Source organism: Mustelus asterias, chromosome 12 (assembly GCF_964213995.1).
Source record: "Mustelus asterias chromosome 12, sMusAst1.hap1.1, whole genome shotgun sequence".
Classification (NCBI taxonomy): domain Eukaryota; kingdom Metazoa; phylum Chordata; class Chondrichthyes; order Carcharhiniformes; family Triakidae; genus Mustelus; species Mustelus asterias.
The window spans coordinates 7725172-7746951 of record NC_135812.1 but is presented as its reverse complement, the minus strand read 5'-3'; the positions used below and the strand labels follow the sequence as shown (position 1 = coordinate 7746951).

Genomic DNA, 21780 nt, shown 5'->3' with positions numbered 1-21780 from the left:
GAACTGTCTGTGATGCCTATTGCAGTCAAATAGCGTGTTACATTCACATTCTAGTAAAAGGCTGGATTGCATTCAGGGGCACAGTGGGTGGAGGAGGGGAAATTGTCCACGTGCCACATTCACAGACACAACTTTGGTTCTTAATTTTCATTTATTTTTACACAAATGTTGGACAATACTGGTTCGGCGAGCATTTGTTGCCCATTTTTAATCGCCCTCAAGAAGGTGGTGATGAACGACTGCACACCATGTGGTGTAGGTACACCCACAGTGCTGTTAGGGAAGGAGTTCCAGGAGTTTGACCCAGTGACAGTGATGGTGTGTGAGTTGGAGGGGAACTTGCAGGTGGGGGTGTCCCCATGTATCTGCTGCCCTAGTCCTTCTAGACGATCAGGGCTGCCTTTGAATACAGGCCAACGGAGATGAAAGGGCAGCGTGCTATCCCACAGTGCAGCCTCACATATTTGCATCTCAATTTCCATTCTGTCTTTCATCCAGTTAATTCTGATTTATTTCCAACTGTTTTAATCTTGTTGATTACCTCACCCTAATCTACTTGGTACTTGTCATCTCTCTGAGCCTTCTGGCAGGAAGAAGGTGAGCCACACTTGGTCTCAAACACAGCTCCTGTTGCACTCATCATGTTCCGTGACTGCTTACTCCAAACATCTGCGGCCCTTGCTGGATAGACCTTTCCAATCGTTTATTAGGAGTTTTCACTCTCCCATCTCCACTGGTTATGCTCTCCAGTTCACTTTATTTAAACTCTCCCTTTGCCCCTTCCTCTCACAGCTTTAAACACAATCCCCCCTGGTCCCCCCATGCCGACACTATAGTTAAGAAAGCCCCACCAACGCCTCTACTTGCTCAGAAGACTAAAGAAATTTGGCATGTCAGCTACGACTCTCACCAACTTTTACAGATGTACCATAGAAAGCATTCTTTCTGGTTGTATCACAGCTTGGTATGGCTCCTGCTCTGCCCAAGACCGCAAGGAACTACAAAAGGTTGTGAATGTAGCCCAATCCATCACGCAAACCAGCCTCCCATCCATTGACTCTGTCTCCACTTCCCGCTGCCTTGGCAAAGCAGCCATCATAATTAAGGACCCCACGCACCCCGGACATTCTCTCTTCCACCTTCTTCCGTCGGGAAAAAGATACAAAAGTCTGACGTCACGTACCAACCGACTCAAGAACAGCTTCTTCCCTGTTGCTGTCAGACTTTTGAATGGATCTACCTTGCATTGAGTTGATCTTTCTCTACACCCTAGCTATGACTGTAACACTACATTCTGCACTCTCTCCTTTCCTTCTCTATGAACAGTATGCTTTGCATAGCGGGCAAGAAACAATACTTTTCACTGTATCCCAATACATGTGACAATAATAAATCAAATCAAATCACGTGTCTTATAAAGTGCTTTGCCCTCAGGAAGGTAACCCTTCACTCAGTCCTTGTAGCATCTATGCAGAACCTGCAAAATCGTCTCACTGGCTCCCCGCAGCTCCTTTCGCTGAGTAATGGTGAGCATCTGAACGTGCGTTTCCTAGGAAACGCCATCAACTCAAGGAGGAAGAAATGGAAGGATATTCTGATGGAGTGAGATTAAATGAGGTGGAGAGAGATGCGCACAAGAGTATAAATGCCCTCTGAACCTGTTGGGGCTAGCATGCAGGTCTTGGGCTGAAGAGCCTGTCTCTGCTGTGTAATTTCTAAGAAATTGTGGAATGGAAATTGGAACTGGGTTTCTTAAGAGAAAATATAAATGATGTGTAAAATAGCCCAGCTGGCCTCATATCATGTCAGAGAAATCTCATCTCTCCTTTATGAAGATGTCTCTTTATGCCCCCTCCCTAATTAAAAGTAAAATAAAATTAATAATAAAAATAGACTGCTAGGTCTCGTTCACTGACCTATATACGGTACTGTTGACGATGCTTAATTGAAATTGCTTGGTGCAAATAAGTGAATGACGATTAACTGTCAGTTCCAATAGAACAGAGTTAGCTTCCTGACTCTTGTTCCCATTTGGTCCTTAATCTATTTTGCCTCATTTGACCAAACAGCTTATCATAGAATCTCTGCAGTGCAGAAGGAGGCCATTAGGCCCAACGAGACTGCACCAACAACAATCCCACCCAGGCCCTATTCCTGTAACTCCACGTATTTACCCTGCTAAGCCCCCTGACACTAAGGGGTAGCATGGCCAATCAACCCAACCAGCACATCTTTGGACTGTGGGAGGAAACCGGAGCACCCAGAGGAAACCCACGCAGACATGGAGGGAACGTGCAAATTCCACACAGACAGTGACCCGAGGCCGGAGTTGAACCTGTGTCCCTGGCGCTGTCAGGCAGCAGTGTTAACCACTATGCCATCATGCCACGTTGTTTCTTTGTTATGTTCCTTCTCTTTCCATACCGACTTTTCCTGCCACCTCGGTACATCTGTTGTTTGCCGAGGTGGCAACACTTCCCGGGTAACCATGAGCCACGTCTCTTCCTACTCTTCCCAATAGCCACCCTCATCCTATCCTGACTGTCTGTGGGGGGGCTGACAGACACACAATCCAGGAAACACTCATCGGTAATGCGTGGGGTTACAGGGTGGCGGGGGGTGGGCCTGGGTAAGGTGCTCTTTCAGACAGTCGGTACAGACTCAATGGGCCGAATGGCCTCCTTCCGCACTGTAGGGATTCTATGGTTCTCGGGAATGAAATCACCTTCTCATTCTTCCAAACACTAGACAATATGGCCAGCCTTCTCAATCTCTCCTCACAGGACAATCCCACTATTCCAGGGATCAGTCTGGTGAACCTTTGTTACAATCCCTCTATTTTTTCCTTCCTTGGATAAGGAGACCAAAACTTTGCACAATACTCTGGGGATGGTCTCACCAAGGCCCGGTACAATTCCAGCAAAACTTCTCGTGTATTCAAACCTTCTTGCAATAAAGGCCAACACACCTTCCTCATTGCTTGCAGTGTTAACCACTGTGCCACCATGCCACGTTGTTTCTTTGTTATGTTCCTTCTCTTTCCATACCGACTTTTCCTGCCATCTCGGTACATCTGCATGTTAGCTTTCAGTGGCTTATGAACAAGGATGCCCAGGTCCCTTTGTACATCGACACTTCCCAATCTCTCACCATTTAAAAAATACTCTGCATTCCTCTTTTTTTCTGCCAAAGTAGATAACGTCACACTTATTCACATTATATTCCATCTGCCATGTTCCTTTCCCACTCGCTTATCCAAATCCCCAAGAAGCCTCTTTGCATCAATCTCACAGCTCACATTCCAACTAGATTTGTGCCATGAGCAAACTTGGAAATATTTGATTTGATTTATTATTGTCACATGTATTAACATACAGTGAAAAGTATTGCTTCTTGCACGCTATACAGACAAAGCATACCGTTCATAGAGAAGGAAAGGAGAGAGTGCAGAATGTAGTGTTACAGTCATAGCTAGGGTGTGGAGAAAGACCAACTTAATGCGAGGTAGGTCCATTCAAAAGTCTGACAGCAGCAGGAAAGAAACTGTTCTTGAGCCGGTTGGTACGTGACCTCAGACTTTTGTATCTTTTTCCCAATGGAAGAAGGTGGAAGAGAGAATGTTCGGGGTGCGTGGGGTCCTTAATTACGCTGGCTGCTTTTCCGAGGCAGCGGGAAGTGTAGACAGAGCCAGTGGATGGGAGGTTGGTTTGCGTGATGGACTGGGCTACATTCACAACCTTTTGTAGTTTCTTGCAGTCTTGGGCGGAGCAGGAGCCATACCCAGCTGTGATACAACCAGAAAGAATGCTTTCTATGGTGCATCTGTAAAGTTTGTGAGAGTTGTAGCGGACATGCCAAATTTCTTCCGTCTCCTGAGAAAGTAGGAGGGCTTTCTAATATTACATTTAATCCCCACATCCAAATCATTGATATAGATTGTGGATATCCGGAGCCAAGCACTGATCCTTGTGGCACCCCACCAGTCACAGCCTGCCAACCTGTTTATTCTGGCTCTCTGCTTTGTGCCTGTTAACCAATCATCAATCCACGTCAGTGTACTATCCCCAATCCCGTGTGCTCTCATTTTGCTTACAAACCTCCTATGTGGGAGCTTATCAGAAGCTTCTGAAAATCCAAATACACGCATCCAGAGTTTTGGTGAGACCACATCTGGGATGCTGTGCACAATTTTGGGCTCCACATTTAGGAAATGATTTACTTGCACTGGAGCTGGTACAGCAGGTGTTCATAGAATCCTACAGTGCAGAAGGAGGCCCTTCAGCCCATTGAGTCTACATCAACCACAATCCCACCCAGGCCCTATCCCCATAACCCCTTGCATTTATCCTAGCTAGTCCTCCTGACACTAAGGGGCAATTCAGCATGGCCAATCCACCTAACCCGCGTATCTTCGTTCGGACTGTGGTTGGAAACCGGAGCACCCGGAGGAAACCCACAGACACGTGGAGAACGTGCAAACTCCACATTGAACCCGGGTCCCTGGCGCTATGAGGCAGCAGTGCTAACCACTGTGCCACCGTGCTGCCTCATTCAACTGGTGCCTGTGATGAGTCGGGTTGTCCTCGAGAGGCTGAGTAAATTGGGTCGATATTCTGTGGAGTTCAGAAGAATGAGAGGTGATTCCATTGAAACCCACAAGATTCTGAAGGGGTTTGATTGGGTGGATGCTGAGAGATTATTCCCTGTGGTCAGGGAACCTAAAACACGGGGGCGCAGTCTCAGGATAACGTGCTGATCATTTAGGACTGAGATGAGGAGAAATTTCTTCACTCAAAGGTTGTGGATCGTTGGAATTCTCCATCCCAGAAGGTTGTGGATGCTCCATCGTTGAATATATTTAAGGCTGGGACAGACAGATATTTGGTCTCTCGGGGAATTAAGGAATATGGGGAGCGGGTGGGAAAGTGGAGTTGAAGCCCAAGATCAGGAACGATCGTATTGAATAGTGAAGCAGGTTTGATGGGCTGAATGGCCTACCCCTGCTCTATTTCTAGTATTCTCTTGCCAGAACAATTATACTGCCATGCTAAGCAATAAAGCGGTGTGACTTTGGCCTGTACAGTGTAGCAAGCCCCCATGGATTTGATCCCGGAACAGTGCCGCTGGTTGGCAGATAATGATTACACTCAGTCTCGATGAGAGGCCCCATTCCTGATCTCATCACTTCAGTCAGTCCCCAGCTTATGCCCAGAAAGACAGCATGTGGATTTCAGCCGTGTGACCTTGTCAGGATTACCTGCAAATCTCCTAACATCTTCCCTTTGGTTTGGCATTGATTGCACTCCTGTCCAGCCCCTTTGGGTATTTTCCGACATTATATGTCACGGTGGCACAGTGGTTAGCACTGCTGCCTCACAGCGCCAGGGACCCGGGTTCGATTCCCGGCTTGGGTCACTGTCTGTGCGGAGTCTGCACATTCTCCCCGTGTCTGCGTGGGTTTCCTCCGGGTGCTCCGGTTTCCTCCCACAGTCTGAAAGACGTGCTGGTTAGGTGCAATGGCCATGCTAAATTCTCCCTCAGTGTACCCGAACAGAGTGTGGCAACTAGGTGATTTTCACAATAACTTCAATGCAGTGTTAATGTAAGCCTACTTGGTTTCCTCCCATCCTCCAAAGATGGTTAAGTTTATTGGCCATGATAAATTGCCATTTAGTGTCCCAAGATCTGTAGGTTAGGGGGATTAGCGAGGTAAATACGTGGGGTTATAGGGATAGGGCCTGGGGTAAGGTGCCCTGTTGGAGAGTCAGTGCAGACTTGATGGGCCGAGTGGCTTGCTTCTGCCCTGTCGGGATTCTATATAAGCGCAGGTTGTTGTTAAATGCACTGTGTGAGTGTTGTTGTATTAACTGCTGACCTTTGTTGACTGTTTTTCCATTCCTATTTGTCAGCATATGGAATCCCAGCTCCAGGCTCTCCAAGTGCCGTACGTCATTGTCCTGTTATCTGAGATCTTCCCAGACAAACTCCGGCTTTTCCAGGAAGTGGATGCGTAAGTACAGCCACAGTTACCAACATAAAACTCACTAGGCAAGCTATTCTGGAGCAGGGGCTGGCCTTGTCTTGTTCAAGTGCAGCAGTGCCCAGTCTCTGCGGCGGAAAGTGATTTTCAAACACAACTTGCATTTCCGGAACGTTCTAAAGTCTCTCCTGCCAGAGATCGGTTTGTAAGAGACAGAGGGGCACACTGAGCGGTGGCCAGAAACAAACTTACACGCACAAATTGTGGTCAGTGAGAGAGATTTTAAGAACCTTTCAAAGGAAGGGTGTGAATTTGATGGATCAAGTGGCTTCCTTATGTGCCAACCCTTGAGGGTTGGCCTGGAGTCTCTGGGAATCGAAGATCAATCTTCAGGATGATTGGCGGTTGGCTTGTTGGTCTAGGGGTATGATTCTCGCTTCGGGCAATGGCATTAAAATGCGAGAGGTCCCGGGTTCAAATCCCGGACAAGCCCAGTATTTCTAAGGCGGCACGGTGGCACAGTAATTAGCAGCGCCAGGCCTCACAGCGCCAGGGTCCTGGGTTCAATTCCAGCCTCGGGTCACTGTCTGTGTTTGCGCGTTCTCCCCGTGTCTGCATGGGTATCCTCCGGGTGCTCCGGTTTCCTCCCACACTCCAAAGATGTGTGGGTTAGGTTGATTGGCCGTGTGAAATTGCCCCTTAGTGTCAGGGGGATTAGCAGGGTAAATGCATGGGGTTACGGGGATCAGGCCTGGGTGGGATTGTGGTTGATACAGACTCGATGGGCCGAATGGCCTCCTTTTGCACTGTAGGGGTTCTACGACATTGCTGTGTGCAACCCTGGAGAAAAATCATCAGGACATTAAAAAGATTGTTTCCTTTTTTTCATTTTTAAACATTTCTTTTTAGCAGATAGAAAAGCACTGATAATGGTGAGTTGTTTAGCTGACAGTCAGTCAGGCAACATCTAATTGGGTAATAGAACCATAGAACCATAGAGAATTACAGCTCAGAAACAGGCCTTTTGGCCCTTCTTGTCTGTGCCGAACCATTTTTTGCCTAGTCCCACTGACCTGCACTTGGACCATATCCCTCCACACCCCTCTCATCCATGAACCCGTCCAAGTTTTTCTTAAATGTTAAAAGTGACCCTGCATTTACCACTTTATCCGGCAGCTCATTCCACACTCCCACCACTCTCTGCGTGAAGAAGCCCCCCCTAATATTCCCTTTAAACTTTTCTCCTTTCACCCTTAGCCCATGCCCTCTGGTTTTTTTCTCCCCTAGCCTCAGCGGAAAAAGCCTGCTTGCTTTCACTCTATCTATACCCATCAAAATCTGATACACCTCTATCAAATCTCCCCTCAATCTTCTACGCTCCAGGGAATAAAGTCCCAACCTATTCAATCTCTCTCTGTAACTCAGCTTCTCAAGTCCCGGCAACATCCTTGTGAACCTTCTCTGCACTCTTTCAACCTTGTTTACATCCTTCCTGTAACTAGGTGACCAAAACTGTACACAATACTCCAAATTCGGCCTCACCAATGCCTTATATAACCTTACCATAACACTCCAACTTTTATACTCGATACTCCGATTTATAAAGGCCAATGTACCAAAGGCACTCTTTACGACCCTATCCACCTGTGACGTCACTTTTAGGGAATTCTGTACCTGTATTCCCAGATCCCTCTGTTCAACTGCACTCTTCAGAGTCCTACCATTTACCTTGTACGTTCTACTTTGGTTTGTCCTTCCAAAGTGCAATATCTCACACTTGTCTGCGTTAAATTCCATTTGCCATTTTTCAGCCCATTTTTCCAGTTGGTCCAAATCCCTCTGCAAGCTTTGAAAACCTTCCTCACTGTCCACTACACCTCCAATCTTTGTATCATCAGCAAACTTGCTGATCCAATTTACCACATTATCATCCAGATCATTGATATAGATGACAAACAACAATGGACCCAACACCGATCCCTGCGGCACACCACTAGTCACAGGCCTCCACTCAGAGAAGCAATCCTCCACAACCACTCTCTGGCTTCTTCCATTGAGCCAGTGTCTAATCCAATTTACTACCTCCCCATGTATACCAAGCGACTGAACCTTCCTAACTAACCTCCCATGAGGGACCTTGTCAAAGGCCTTGCTGAAATCCAGGTAGACAACATCCACCGCCTTCCCTTCATCCACTTTCCTGGTAATGTGTCATCTTTGCCTTCCAATTGGCATAGGAAGGCCGTATGTCACAAGGATGGATGTGTTGGCCGACCAATGGGGGCAAGTCATTTGGTGAAACCTCCCGGAACACAGTTGGTAACCTGAATGGCAAATTTAAACAAAAGGTGTTGTTCATTGTCACAAGTAGGCTTACATTAACACTGCAATGAAGTTACTGTGAAAATTCCCTAGTCGCCACACATGTGCCCATTCGGGTACATTGAGGAAGAATTTAGCACGGCCAATACACCTAACCAGCACGTCTTTCGGACTGTGGGAGGAAACCGGGGCACCTGGAGGAAACCCACACAGACACGGGGAGAATGTGCAAATTCTGCACAGACAGTGACCCGAGGCTGGAATTGAATCCGGGTCCCTGGCGCTGTGAGGCAGCAGTGCTAATCACTGTGCTACCGTGCCGCCCCAGTCCCATTTGGGACTGAGAGATTTCTTCACAGAGAGTGTGGTGAACCTGTGGAATTCTCTGCCACAGAAGGCTGTGAAGTTAAATCACTGAATATATTTAAGAAGGAAATAGATAGATTTCTAGGTGTCAAGGGGAATGGAGAGAGCGGGAGTATGGCGTTGAGATAGAGGATGAACCATGATTATAGTGAATGGCGGAGCAGGGTCAAGGCCTGAGTGGCCTACTCCTCCTAAACTCGATGTTTCTGTGTTTTCTTTGCTTTAGATCTGTGTTCGCCGATTATTGATCCTTCAGCCATTGGGAACATTTTCTCCTTATTTACTCTATTAAATTCCCTCATAATTTTGAAAGCTTCTATTAAATCTCGCCGTAACTTTTCCTGCCGTACAGAAAACAACCCCACCATCTCCACGTCTCCACATGTAGCTAAAGTTAGATGGTTCACTATCATTCCAGTAAATGGCCCACAGTTATGTACAGAAGGGACACAGACAGGGCTGTTAAACAATGCTGCTGTTCTCCAGGTCACACACTGTTCATCATTATTAAAATCTCAGACATATCCTGCGTCTCATCTTCCTGATGCTGTTGTAAAGTTGCGGTATTGATTGCAGGCTGTCTGAATTCCAATGATAACACAGCAATGAAAACACTGTAAATCTTCCCTCGAGCAGCAGAACCTTTCAGCTGAGCTTCTTGTCCCCAGCTGCATGAGAAATTCAGACATCACAGGAAGAGGCCACTCGACCCGTCTGGCCTTTGAGAGAGTTATCCAGTTTCAGAGGACGGAATTTTACCGGCACGTCCGCCCGAGGTTCAGACAATCCCGCCCGAGGCCAACGGAGAATGCCGTTCTCCGAGCCTCACCCGCCCTCGGAATCGGGGCGGACGTGGTGGTAAAATTCCAGCCGTAGAGTCATAGAAGTTTACAGCATGGAAACAAGCCCTTCAGCCCAGCTTGTCCATGCTGCCCAGTTTTTACCATTTAGCTAGTCCTAATTGCCCGCATTTGGCCCATACACCCATCGTACCCATGCAACTGTCTAAACGCTTTTTAAAAGACAAAATTGTACCCGTCTCTACCACTACCTCTGGCAGCTTGTTCCAGACACTCACCATCCTCTGTGTGACAAAATTGCCTCTCCAGACCCTTTTGTATCTCTCCCCTCTCACCTTAAACCTATGCCCTCTAGTTTTAGACACCCCTACCTTTGGGAACAGATGTTGACTATCTAGCTGATCTATGCCCCTCTTATTTTATAGACCTCTATAAGATCATCCCTAAGCCTCCTACGGTCCAGGGGAAAAAGTCCCAGTCTATCCAGCCTCTCCCCCGACAGCGCCTCCCAAACCTGCCCGCCACCACCACACAGAGGCAACATGTGCGTGGATACACCTTCACTATCACTGAGATCCCAAGTCACGCTCCATCCTACCCTGGGCACACATTGGCTGTTCCTTCATCGTCTCCAGGTTGAAATCCTTCAGCTCTACCTAACCACACTAGGGGAACAGCTTCACCATTAGGACTGCAGTGGTTCAGGAAGATTGACCCCATTTTCTGAAGGGATGTGCAATAAGTAACTGGCCTTGATGTCTACACCCTGGGAATTGTTTTTTAACCTCGCCAGGGATGAGGGACTTCAGTGACATGGGTCGATTGGAGAAGCTGGGGTGGTTCTCCTTGGAGAAGAGAGGGCTGAGAGGAGATTTGATGGAGGTGTTCAAAATCATGAGGAATCGGGACGAGGTAGAAGGGAGAGACTGATCCCATTGGCGCAAGGATTGAGAATGTGAGGGCACGGCTTTAAGATAATTGGCAAGAGATCATGCAGCGACATGAGAAATATCTTGGACACAACGAGGGGTTAGGATTTGGAATGCACTGCCTGAGAATGTGGTGGAGTTGAGTCAGCTGGTCCCCCTCTCCTGCCTTTGCCCTGTAGCTCTGAAGGTTTTTTTCTCTTCAGATAATTACCTGAAAACCAGCCAGCCTCCAGCACAGTATCAGGCAAATCCTAACCACTCGCCGTTAGAAACCTCCTCCTCATGGCACTCCCTTTACCATTCACCATAAATTGGTGTCCTCTGGTTCTTGACCTCAGGCTTTGAGTTGTGCCAGTCTTTGGGCAAAAGGAGTTGGTTGAGGGATAAATATTGGCAAGGCACCAGGGTCAATATCCCCACTCTTCCTCACAATAGTGCCAAGGGATCTTTTTCCTTATTCATTCGTGGAACATGGGCATCGCTGGCTGGCCAGCATTTTTTGCCCATCCCTAGTTGCCCTACTCCAGAGTCAGTTGAGAGTCAACCACATTGCTGTGACTCTGGAGTCACATGTGGGCCAGACCAGGTCAGGACAGCAGATTTCCTTCCCTAAAGGACATTAGTGAACCAGATGGGTTTTTCCAACAATTGACAAGCAGTTTTTGCCCATTCCTAGATGCCCTACTCCAGAGGGAGTCGACCACATTGCTATGGCTCTGGAGTCACATGTAGGCCAGACCAGGTAAGGGCAGCAGATTTCCTTCCCTAAAGGACATTAGTGAACCAGATGGGTTTTCCGACAATTGACAATGGTTTCATGGTCATCAGTAGATTCTTAATTCCAGATGCATTTTATTGAATTCAAATTCCACCATCTGCCGTGGTGGGATTCGAACCCAGGTCCCCAGAACATTAGCTGAGTTTCTGGATTAATAGACGAAAGATTATACCACTAGGCCATCGCCTCCCCTAGGAAAGGCCTCAGTTTAACATCTCAACCAAAGGGTAGCAACCTCTGACAGCATTCCCTCAGTATTGCACTGCGAGTGTCAAACCCTTGAGTGACCATTTGAACTGACAACCTTCTGACTCGAAAGCAAGAGTTTAAGAACATTGTGAAATGTACTTATTGTGTACAAGATTACACAGTGAGAGCTCTGTTGGGTTTGGTGATATGCACAATGTAAGAATCACTCTTACAGCCCAGTCAGTGGATGGTTAACTATGATATCATGCACTTGCAGTGCAATATTACAGAGCAGTCAATAACATTCATTCAGAGGAGTTCTGGTAAAGGGAAACACTGTTGTATTTTTAAACATCTTGCTTCTCGCCCTTACATGCAGCTTGACATTAAATTGCCGACTCCTGGCCCAGCAGAGCTCAGGTTTAGCTCCTCCAGGGGAGATAGATCAGCAGAAAGCTGTCGACGCAGGCTAACAGGCACTAGAAAGGAAATCCTCCCTCAGAACAACTCTCGGGATGCACGTCACTGGAGCTGAAACTTTCCCAGGCGCCTCCGATGGCTCAATGGACAGATGCACCGCCCAGGGTGGTAGACAGTCCTGTGTCAGCCCTGGCTCAGTGGGTAAATAGAATCCCTACAGTGCAGGCCGATCAGCCCATCAAGCTTGCATCGACAACAATCCCACCCAGGCTCTATCCCTGTAGCGTACTTACCCTGCTAGTTCCCCTGACACCAAGGGGCAATTTAGCATGGATGGCCAATCCACCTAACCTGCATGTCCATGGGTTGTGCTCTCCCTTCCAAGGTGGAAGGTTGAGGGTTCAAATCCCACTCCAGAGTGTGGAGCACAAAGATCGAGGCTAACACTCCAATACATCACTGAGGTGCTGCAGCATTGTTGGAGGTGCTGTCTTAACTCACAGCAAGCCTGTTCCCTCACCCCCCCTTGCTGACCTACACTGGCTCCCAGTCACATCCCAATCTCCTCCTGCCTCACAACCCTCTGCCCTGCTCCAATCTGGCCTTTTGAGGATTTTAATTGTTTCCCCATTGGCGGCTCTGCCCTCAGTTATCTGTGCTCCAAACTCTGCAATTCCCTCCCTTCACCTCTCTATCTCTATATATTGTTTTCCTCCTTTAATACATGCTTTAAAACCTACCGCTTTGACCAGGCTTTAGTTTATCTGACTTCAGTATCTCCTGGTGTGGTCCAGTGTCATTCTGTTTTATAATGCTCCTGTGAAGCATGACATTTAAGACACTTTAAGTGGTATTTTCCCAAAAGGTTCCGAAGTGTCGGAACAGCGTGAAAACAGGAGTCCTCCATGCCAATCTTTTGGGTGAGCTCGGTTCTGCAATCTTCCGGCACTCTGCCAGTTTTCCTGACAGCTGGGAGCTGCCCAACCGGGCACAAGAGTAACATGACATCTTTGTCCTGGCCGACGACGGTGATGATGATTACTGGCACTGCCAGGCTGCCAGTTGGGCACGTCCAGGCTTCCAGTTGGGCACGTCCAGGGTGCCAGGTGGGCACTGCCAGGGTGGCAGGTGGGCACTGACAGGGTGCCAGGTGGGCACTGCCAGGGTGGCAGGTGGGCACTGACAGGGTGCCAGGTGGGCACTGCCAGGGTGGCAGGTGGGCACTGACAGGGTGCCAGGTGGGCACTGCCATCCTGCTAGTTGGGCACTGCCAGGGTGCCAGGTGGGCACTGCCAGGGTGCCAGGTGGGCACTGCCAGGGTGCCAGGTGGGCACTGCCAGGGTACCAGGTGGGCACTGCCAGGTTGGCAATTCTACACTGACAATGCCCGATGGGCATTGCCCGGCCATACCCCGACTACCCAGTGGCCTCCAATCACCCCGGCATGGTGCCTGGTCTTTACTACTGCAGAGCAGTGGTGATTCTCACTGGCATGACTTCTCACTGGTGAGGAGGGAAGCATCCCGGAGAGGGGAAGCACCCGGGAGGGCGGAAGCAACCGAACTCGGTAACTACACTTAAATGTAGCCAATTCCACCTAAACAGCAAAGCCACTCTCGCCGGCAACTCCGGGCCGGGAAAATAGCAATCCAGTTTGTGCTGGGTTATTAGCCTTGCACGCTATCTTCCTGGCTCACCATACTGTTCGATCGGCACGTCGAGCCGGTCAGATCGCGTCCGATTGTTATTGCTTTCTGAATGAGAAATTAAACTTGGGACGTGTCATGTCTTTTAGGTGGATCGCATGACGCTACTTCTAAGAAGAGTAGGGGAGTTCCCCCCGCTTGTCCTGGCCAAGTGTCTGCCCCGAAGTCAATAGCAGTAAAAAAAAAACAGACTCACTGATCATTATCACGTTGCTGTATTTGGGAGCTTGCTGTGCACAAATTGGCTGCCACATTTCCCACATCACAACAGTAATCCCATTTCAACATCCGCGCGCTGTTAAAAACCAAGTCTTTTTCTTTGAGTTATTCGAGGCATGACACGGATTGACAGAGACCGATTTCACATAAACAGTGACACCAGAGGAGACAGCAACGACTGCAGAGCCACCTCACTCCTTCACCTCACGGGGAAATGCCCTTTGCTAAAGTAAAGTAAAGTTGATTTATGAGTCACAAGTAAGGCTGACATTAACACCGCAATGAAGTTACTGTGAAATTCCCCTCGTCGCCACACTCCAGCGCCTGTTCGGGTCAATGCACCCTAACCAGCACGTCTTTCAGACTGTGGGAGGAAACCGGAGCACCCGGAGGAAACCCACACAGACACGGGGAGAACGTGCAGACTCCACACAGACAGTGGCCCAAGCAAGGAATCGAACCCGGGTCCTTGGCGCTGTGAGGCAGCAGTGCTGACCACCGTGCCGCTAGGCTCTGATTTAAATGAGTCCCATCCACGTGCAGACCAGGAATACCCTGGAGCACAGTGCGGTTCCATGATGGAAGATCCACTGTTGATACAATCTTCTCCAGAGCCAATTACAGGAAAAGTGTCGGGAACAGGGTGCACCCTCGACCCTACGTTCGGAGATCCCACTCAGATGTTTGACACCATCAGCAGAGAGAGACTCTGCAAGATCTGGGGGAAAATCCGCTGTCCACCAAGACTCCTCAGTCCCATCTGCTTCTTCCATGACGACATGCGCTGCACTGTGTGGTTTAACTACCCCGCTCCTGACAGTTTCTGAGTGAAGAATGGAGTGAAACAGGGCTGAGTCCTTGCTCCCACCTGGCATCCTCTTCCCTGGGCGCCCGACTATTTCTTCCCCACAGACAGGGAAGGAGCTTTCTTCCTCACCAGACGGCGAGTTCTACAATCCATCAAGACTGAAAGTGAAGACATGCTAGCGCGGCACGGTGGCACAGTGGTTAGCACTGCTGCCTCACAGCGCCAGGGACCCGGGTTCTATTCCGGCCTCAGGTCACTGTCAGTGTGGAGTTTGCACATTCTCCCCACGTCTGCGTGGGTTTCCTCCGTGTGCTCCGGTTTCCTTCCTCACTGCGAAGATACATAGTTTAGGTGGATTGGCCATGGTAAATGTGTGGCATTACGGGGATGGGGCAGGAGATGGGGTGCTCCCCTGGGTAAGATGCTCTTTCAGAGAATTGGTGCAGACTCGATGGGCCAAATGGCCTCCTTCTATTGGGCAGCACAGTGGTGTCTGTGTGGGTTTCCTCTGGGTACTCTTGTTTCCTCCCACAGTCCAAAGATGTGCAGGTTAGGTGGATTAGGGGGACTAGCAGGGTAAATACGTGGGATTACGGGGTTAGAGCCTGGGTGGGATTGCTGTTGGTGCAGGCTCGATGGGCCAAATGGCCTCCTTCTGCCCTGCAGTGATACTATTCTATACAGAAAGACCCAATCAGAGAGCTCCTCTACACTGATGATGCTGCACGTGTCGCCCACACGGAAACACGGCTATGAAAACTCATGGACTGTTCCTCTCGTGACTCTAATCTGTTCTCCCCAACCAGAAACGTCAAGAAAACTGTGGTCATGGGGCAAGATGCTGCGTCTCTGCTCCTGATCCCACTAAATAACAACCCGCTGGAAGTGGTTCACAGATTCTGCCACCTCAGGCGCACAGTGACAATCTGCTGCCTTGATGCAGAACCTGATAGACGTATGGGAAAAGCAGCTACCACCTTTGGCCAATGCACAAAATACACACGGAATTGCATCAAGCTGATCCTTCAGACCAGGCCGGTGCTTTCTAAGGCCTGTGTTCTCAGCACCTGGTTGTACGGCTGTTAAATGTGGACGCCATGCAGCTATCGGGAAAGGAAGCTCGGTAGTTTGCCCCGTTCCTGTCTGCAGCGCATTAGCATTAGGAGTGCATCCCGACAAGGCAAAATCGTGATTGCAGAGGTTCTGTCACAGACAGAGCTCCTGAGGTTGGTAGCACTCATCAAACAGAAGCGGCTCCATCAGCTGGATGAAGCTTACACAAGGACATCCTGCACGGTGAGGTAGCCAGCTATAAATGGAATGTGGGCTACAGGGCGGACATGGACCAGTGAGACACCCAAAGCCCTGCTTCAAGAATGCTTTTAGGAAGTGAAATCCCTCGAGCAGACATTAATTATCGCGCCTGGGAGTCACTGGCCGACGACAAAGGGAAACGGCGAAACCTCCTGTGGGTTGCATCAAACACCACATTGACCAGTGGCTCCAGTGACTTGGCAACAGGTGCCAACACTAAAGCCAGCACTCCACAGCGATACTCAGCTTCATGCGCAGCACTTGCAGCGGAACCTGTCTCACAAAGATTGGTCTCCCTAGCCATCCGCAAAGGTTCACCAAATGCAGACATCCCACCAGAAATAGATTTGATTTGATTTGATTTATTATTGTCACATGTGTTAGTATACAGTGAAAAGTATTGTTTCTTGCGCGCTATACAGACAAAGCATACTGTTCATAGGGAAGGAAAGGAGAGGGTGCAGAGTGTAGCGTTATAGTCATAGCTAGGGTGTAGAGAAAGATCAACTTAATGCAAGGTAGGCCTATTCAAAAGTCTGATGGCAGCAGGGAAGAAGCTGTTCTTGAGCCAGTTAATATGTGTCCTCAGACTTTTGTATCTTTTTCCCGACAGAAGAAGGTGGAAGAGAGAATGTCCGGGGTGCGTGGGGTCCTTAATTATGCTGGCTGTTTTGCCGAGGCAGCGGGAAGTGTAGACAGAGTCAATGGATGGGAGGCCGGTTTGCGTGATGGATTGGGCTACATTCTACTTTTGTACATCCTTGCGTTCTTGGGCAGAGCAGGAGCCATACCAAGCTGTGATACAACCAGAAAGAATGCTTTCTATGGTGCATCTGTAAAAGTCGGTGATAGTTACAGTTGACATGCCAAATTTCTTTAATCTTCTGAGAAATTAGAGGCATTGGTGGGCTTTCGTCACTATAGTGTCGGCATGGGGGGACCAGGACATGTTGTTGGTGATCTGGACACCTAAAAACTTGATTTGGTGCTTGTAATTACTTCAATCAGGCCACTGAGGTTGGCCTATTGGAATATGAACTCCTTGATTGAGGAGTCCATTGATGGGCCAATCAGGGAGTCTTTTCCTTATATTTAACCGAGCGTGTCAGTTCCTCTGGCACTCCTGAAGGTAGACTGTTGACTGATAGCACTCTGTGTACTGCTGTTGGAATTGTAAATGAAGGGATTTTGGGGAAGGAGCTCTGCCTACGAAGACTTATTACAGTGCTGTGTGTCCACCATCTTTCAAAAATGGGAAGGTGCCAACAGAGATGCCGTGCTCGTCAACAACTAATCATTGTATCACGTGACCACTGTCATTGTATCACGTGACTCCCAGCATGCTCAAAGTTAAACTTGAAACAACAGAAACAATAAGAAAGAATTGCAATTTTGCAAATCCCTCACAACATCCCAAAACACTTTACAACCACTGAAGTAGTTTCAGTAGTTGTCATGAAGCCAATTTATACGGAGCAAACTCCCACAAACAACACTGAGATAAATGGCAAGGTAATCCATGATTTTGATTCAGGGGTTAATATTGATCAAGGCATTTGAAGAATTCCCCTTCTTGAAATACTACCACAGATCTTTTACGTCCACCTGGGAGGGAAAACGGGGTCTTAGTTTAATACCTCATCCAAAAGACATGAGTTGCGACAGTGCAGAACTCCTTCAGTACAGCACTGGGAGTGTCAGTCTAGGCGACATGTTCAGGTCACTGGAGTGGACTTGAATTCACAGCTTGCTGACTAGGGTTGCCAAATGTGATTAAATGTATTCCTGGAGATTTCAATTGATTTGATTTGATTTATTATTGCCACATGTATTAGTACACAGTGAAAAGTATCGTTTCCTGTGCGCTATACAGACAAGGCATACTGTTCATAGAGAAGGAAAGGAGAGGGTGCAGAATGTAGTGTTACAGTTATAGCTAGGGTGTAGAGAAAGATCAACTTAATGCAAGGTAAGTCCATTCAAAAGTCTGACAGCAGCAGGGAAGAAGCTGTTCTTGTGTCGGTTGGTACGTGTCCTCAGACTTTTGTACCTTTTTCCCGAACGAAGATGGTGGAAGAGAGAATGTCCGGGGTGCGTGGGGTCCTTGATTATGCCGGCTGCTTTTCCGAGGCAGCGGAAAGTGTAGACAGAGTCAGTGGATGGGAGGCTGGACTTGTATCACAGGACTTGCCCCCAACCTCCAGCCATTATTCGGTCAACACATCCACCCCTGGTGTAACCTTCCTACACCATTTGGAAAGCAAAAAGACTCATTACCCCATTGGATGATGCCTGACTGTCAGCCAAACGGCACTTTCCCCCCATTCTCAATATTTTTCTGTCTGGTAAAGAGAAATGTTCAAAGAAAATGACATAAAAAAAGCCCAATCCTTGTTAATGTTCCGATGATTTTTCTCCAGGGGGTGGCACCCAGCAGCGTCCTGGAGATTAATCTTCAATACCCAGAGACTCCAGGCCAATCCTGCAGAGCTGGCGACACTACTTCTGACTCAGATGTGAGAGTGGAACCAACACCAGTTACTACACACATTGTGATCTAAGATTACGGGACAGCCGCTAATAAATGAGAGTTCTAGTAAAGGGAGACCTTGTTATATTTTTAAACATCTACTTCTCTCTGTTACTTGTGGCTTGACATTAATTGTTGACTTGCAGCTTAAGAGCTCGGATTTTGCATTATGCATGATGAAAGATCAACAGAATGCATTCAGCGCTGTCTAATACTGTCGGAAAGGGAGTGATGCCAAATCAGGGGGCGATTTGTGCTCAGCTCAGGTTCACCAGCAACTGGCTGGATGTACATGAACGCAGGAATCTCAGGCTCGCTCTGAGGCCCAGAGTAGGTCACCGTGGCCTCCTGATGCTTTACTATATAGAGCTTTCCCCAAAGCTACAAAGGCTCCTGAACGAAGCCCTGTCCATCACGCAAACCAGCCTCCCATCTGTTAACTCCATCTACACTTCCCGCTGCCTCGGGAAAATCTGCCAGCACGCAAAAAGAGCTCGGTGGCACATGGGGCAGCACGGCGGCACAGTGGTTAGCACCGCTGCCTCACAGCTCCAGGGACCCGGGTTCGATTCCCGGCTCGGGTCACTGTCTGTGCGGAGTCTGCACGTTCTCCCAATGTCTGCGTGGGTTTTCTCCGGGTGCTCCGGTTTCCTCCCACAGTCCAAAGATGTGCAGGTTAGGTGGATTGGAGAAGCTAAATTGTCTTATTGTCAGGGTGACTAGCTAGAGTAACTGCATGGGGTTGTGGGGATAGGGCCTGGGTGGGATTGTGTTCGGTGCAGACTCGATGGGCCGAATGGCCTCCTTCTGCACTACCGGTTTCTATGATTCTATAATTAAGGACCCCACGCACCCCGGACATTCTCTCTTCCACCTTCTTCCGTCAGGAAAAAAATACAAAAGTCTGAGGCCACGTACCAACCGACTCAAGAACAGCTTCTTCCCTGCTGCCATCAGACTTTTGAATGGACCTACCTCGCATTAAGTTGATTTTTCTCTACACCTTAGCTATGACTGTAACTCTACCCTCTGCACTCTCTCCTTTCCTTCTCTATGAACAGTATGCTTTGTCTGTACAGCACTCTAAAAAACAATACTTTTCACTGTATGCTAATACATGTGACAATAATAAATCAAACTAAAATTGCTAACTGCACCCATTGATAAAGCTTAGCACGAGAGTTCCAGAGGAGTTAACCTGGCAACTTAAGTGACAGCACATTTCATTGCAAGGTGATTTATCCAACTCCTCCTCTGGATTCTTGTATGATCTATTTACATTGAAAAAGCTCCATGCCCTGAAATAACAAATTCTTAGGATCCCCAAAGTAATGCAGTGTCACAGCTTCCCCGCTCTGTCAGACTCCATATCACACTGGACGCTGGGCAGGATGTTACGACCTCGTTCGTCCCGAAACTGTAAAATCCCGCTCGAGCTCAACGGACACACCATGCTCCGCCCCTCACCGCTCCAGTGCCCGTCGCGGGCGGACCGGTAAAATTCCGGCCACTGCGTCTGCCAAATACCTCAGGGGAGGGTTTGTAACTTACTGGAGTTCTATTGATGTAGGAAGTGCGTAAGGGAGCTAGGAATAACCCATGTGGAGCAGGTTAACTCTCAAGGATTGGTTTATGTAGCAATAGAGACCAAGGGTGAAGGCCATTGAACCCATCTAGCTTCCTTCTATACAGGCCTACAATTTTCCCTGCTCCGTGCAGCATGTAAAGGCTTCTTGAATGATCCTAGACCTTCTGCTTTCACTGCTTTTTACCAGTTCAAGTCCATGTCTCCGTGCCTTAGAATCTTGGTCTGACTTCAAATAGTGCTCAGGGTTTACTCATTCAGAGTTATCTCTGGTCTTACACTCCTCTGTAAGGCACCCTCTCACTCTCCTCCCTTCCAAACTGAAGACTTGGCCTCCCTGGGCCGAGGAGGATTCTCATGTCACCTCACTGCCCAATTGTGGCCTTCCTATCCCCCGTCTTACCCCTCCTGACCTTTCCCCTTTCTCTTCTGCCTCACCCTCTTCTCCACTCTCATTTTCAAAATTAAATTTATGGGATGAGAGCGTCACTGGCTGGACCAGCATTTATTGCCCATCCCTAACTGCCCCCGACTTCAGAGGGCATTTGAGAGTCAACCACATTGCTGTGGCTCTGGAGTCACATGTAGGCCAGACCAGGTAAGGACGGCAGATTTCCTTCCCTAAAGGACATTAGTGAACCGGATGGGTTCTCTCAATAATCGACAATGGTTTCATGGTCATCAGTAGACTTTTATTCCAGACTTATATTGAATTCACATTTCACCATCTGCCTGGGCAGGATTTGAACCTGGGTCCCCAGATCTTGCTCTGGCTCTCTGGACTAGTAGCCCAGTGACAACACCACTACGCCACTGCCTCCCCCTCTCTCCTACCTTCCCTCCCTGTCCTCTCCCCACATCCTCCATTCTTTCCCCCTCCTCTCTCCCTCCCTTCTCTGTTCTCCCTTTCTCTCCTCGGTCCCCCACCTGCCCCCCCCACCCCGCCCCCCCTCCTCCCTCCTATTTCCTCACCCTCCTCTCTCACTGCCTATCAGTCCCCTTCTCCCTCCCTCTCCCTTGTCCAGTTTCCATGCAGTTCGCTCATCCTTCAACACCGTGTTACATTCAAATGAGTTAGGGAAGAGATAGCAAAAAGCTCAATCACGTAAATATCTAAATTAATTAGAAAAGGGAATAGTGCCAGAGAATGAGAGGACAGCTAATACGATAGCTATATTTTAAAAAGGGAGCTAGAACAATAAAGGTATAGACCAGTCAGCTAAAGACCTTTGGTAGGAAGAATAATGGAATCCTTACTTACAATTTTAATAGAAAAGTATCTGGATAAGGAATATATAATGAGTAGTAAGAATGGATTGTCAAGTTTGAAATGAATTCTCTGAAAAGGTAACATTGACATAGAAACATAGAAGATAGCAGCAGGAGGAGGCCATTCGGCCCTTCGAGTCTGCTCTGCCATTCATTACTTTCATGGCTGATCGTCCAACTCAATAGCCTAATCCTGCTTTCTCCCCATAACCTTTGATCCCGTTCGCCCCAAGTGCTATATCCAGCTGCCTCTTGAATACATTCAATGTTTTGGCATCAACTACTTCCTGTGGTAATGAATTCCACAGGCTCACCACTCTCTGGGTGAAGAAATGTCTCCTCATCTCCATCCTAAATGGTTGACCCCAAATTCTCAGACTGTGACCCCTGGTTCTGGACACCATCCTCCCTGCATCTGCATCTAGACATGTTATATTTGGACTTTCCAAAGGCCTTCGATAAGGTTTTTTAATTCATTCATGGGACATGGGTGTCGCTGGTTGGCCAGCATTTATTGCCCATCCCTAGTTGCTCTTGGAGGGCAGTTGAGGGTCAACCACATTGC

At 48.3% G+C, this 21780-nt stretch overlaps 1 protein-coding gene and 1 non-coding gene across 3 annotated transcripts in view; both read left to right on the top strand.

Annotated features, from left to right (window-relative positions):
* Window positions 1-21780, top strand: part of dph1 (diphthamide biosynthesis 1) — a 682474-nt gene that overhangs the window by 545543 nt on the left and 115151 nt on the right. For both annotated transcript variants that reach the window (XR_013499073.1, XM_078224668.1), the window contains exon 9: window positions 5910-6010. Coding sequence is in view for 1 of the 2 variants with exons in the window: in XM_078224668.1 (XP_078080794.1) it covers window positions 5910-6010 (101 nt within the window). In the remaining variant the exon portion in view is untranslated. The remainder of the gene's footprint in view (window positions 1-5909; window positions 6011-21780) is intronic.
* trnap-cgg (transfer RNA proline (anticodon CGG)) lies at window positions 6388-6473 on the top strand. The gene is given in 2 exon segments: window positions 6388-6423; window positions 6438-6473. It is a non-coding gene; the product is annotated as a tRNA-Pro (tRNA).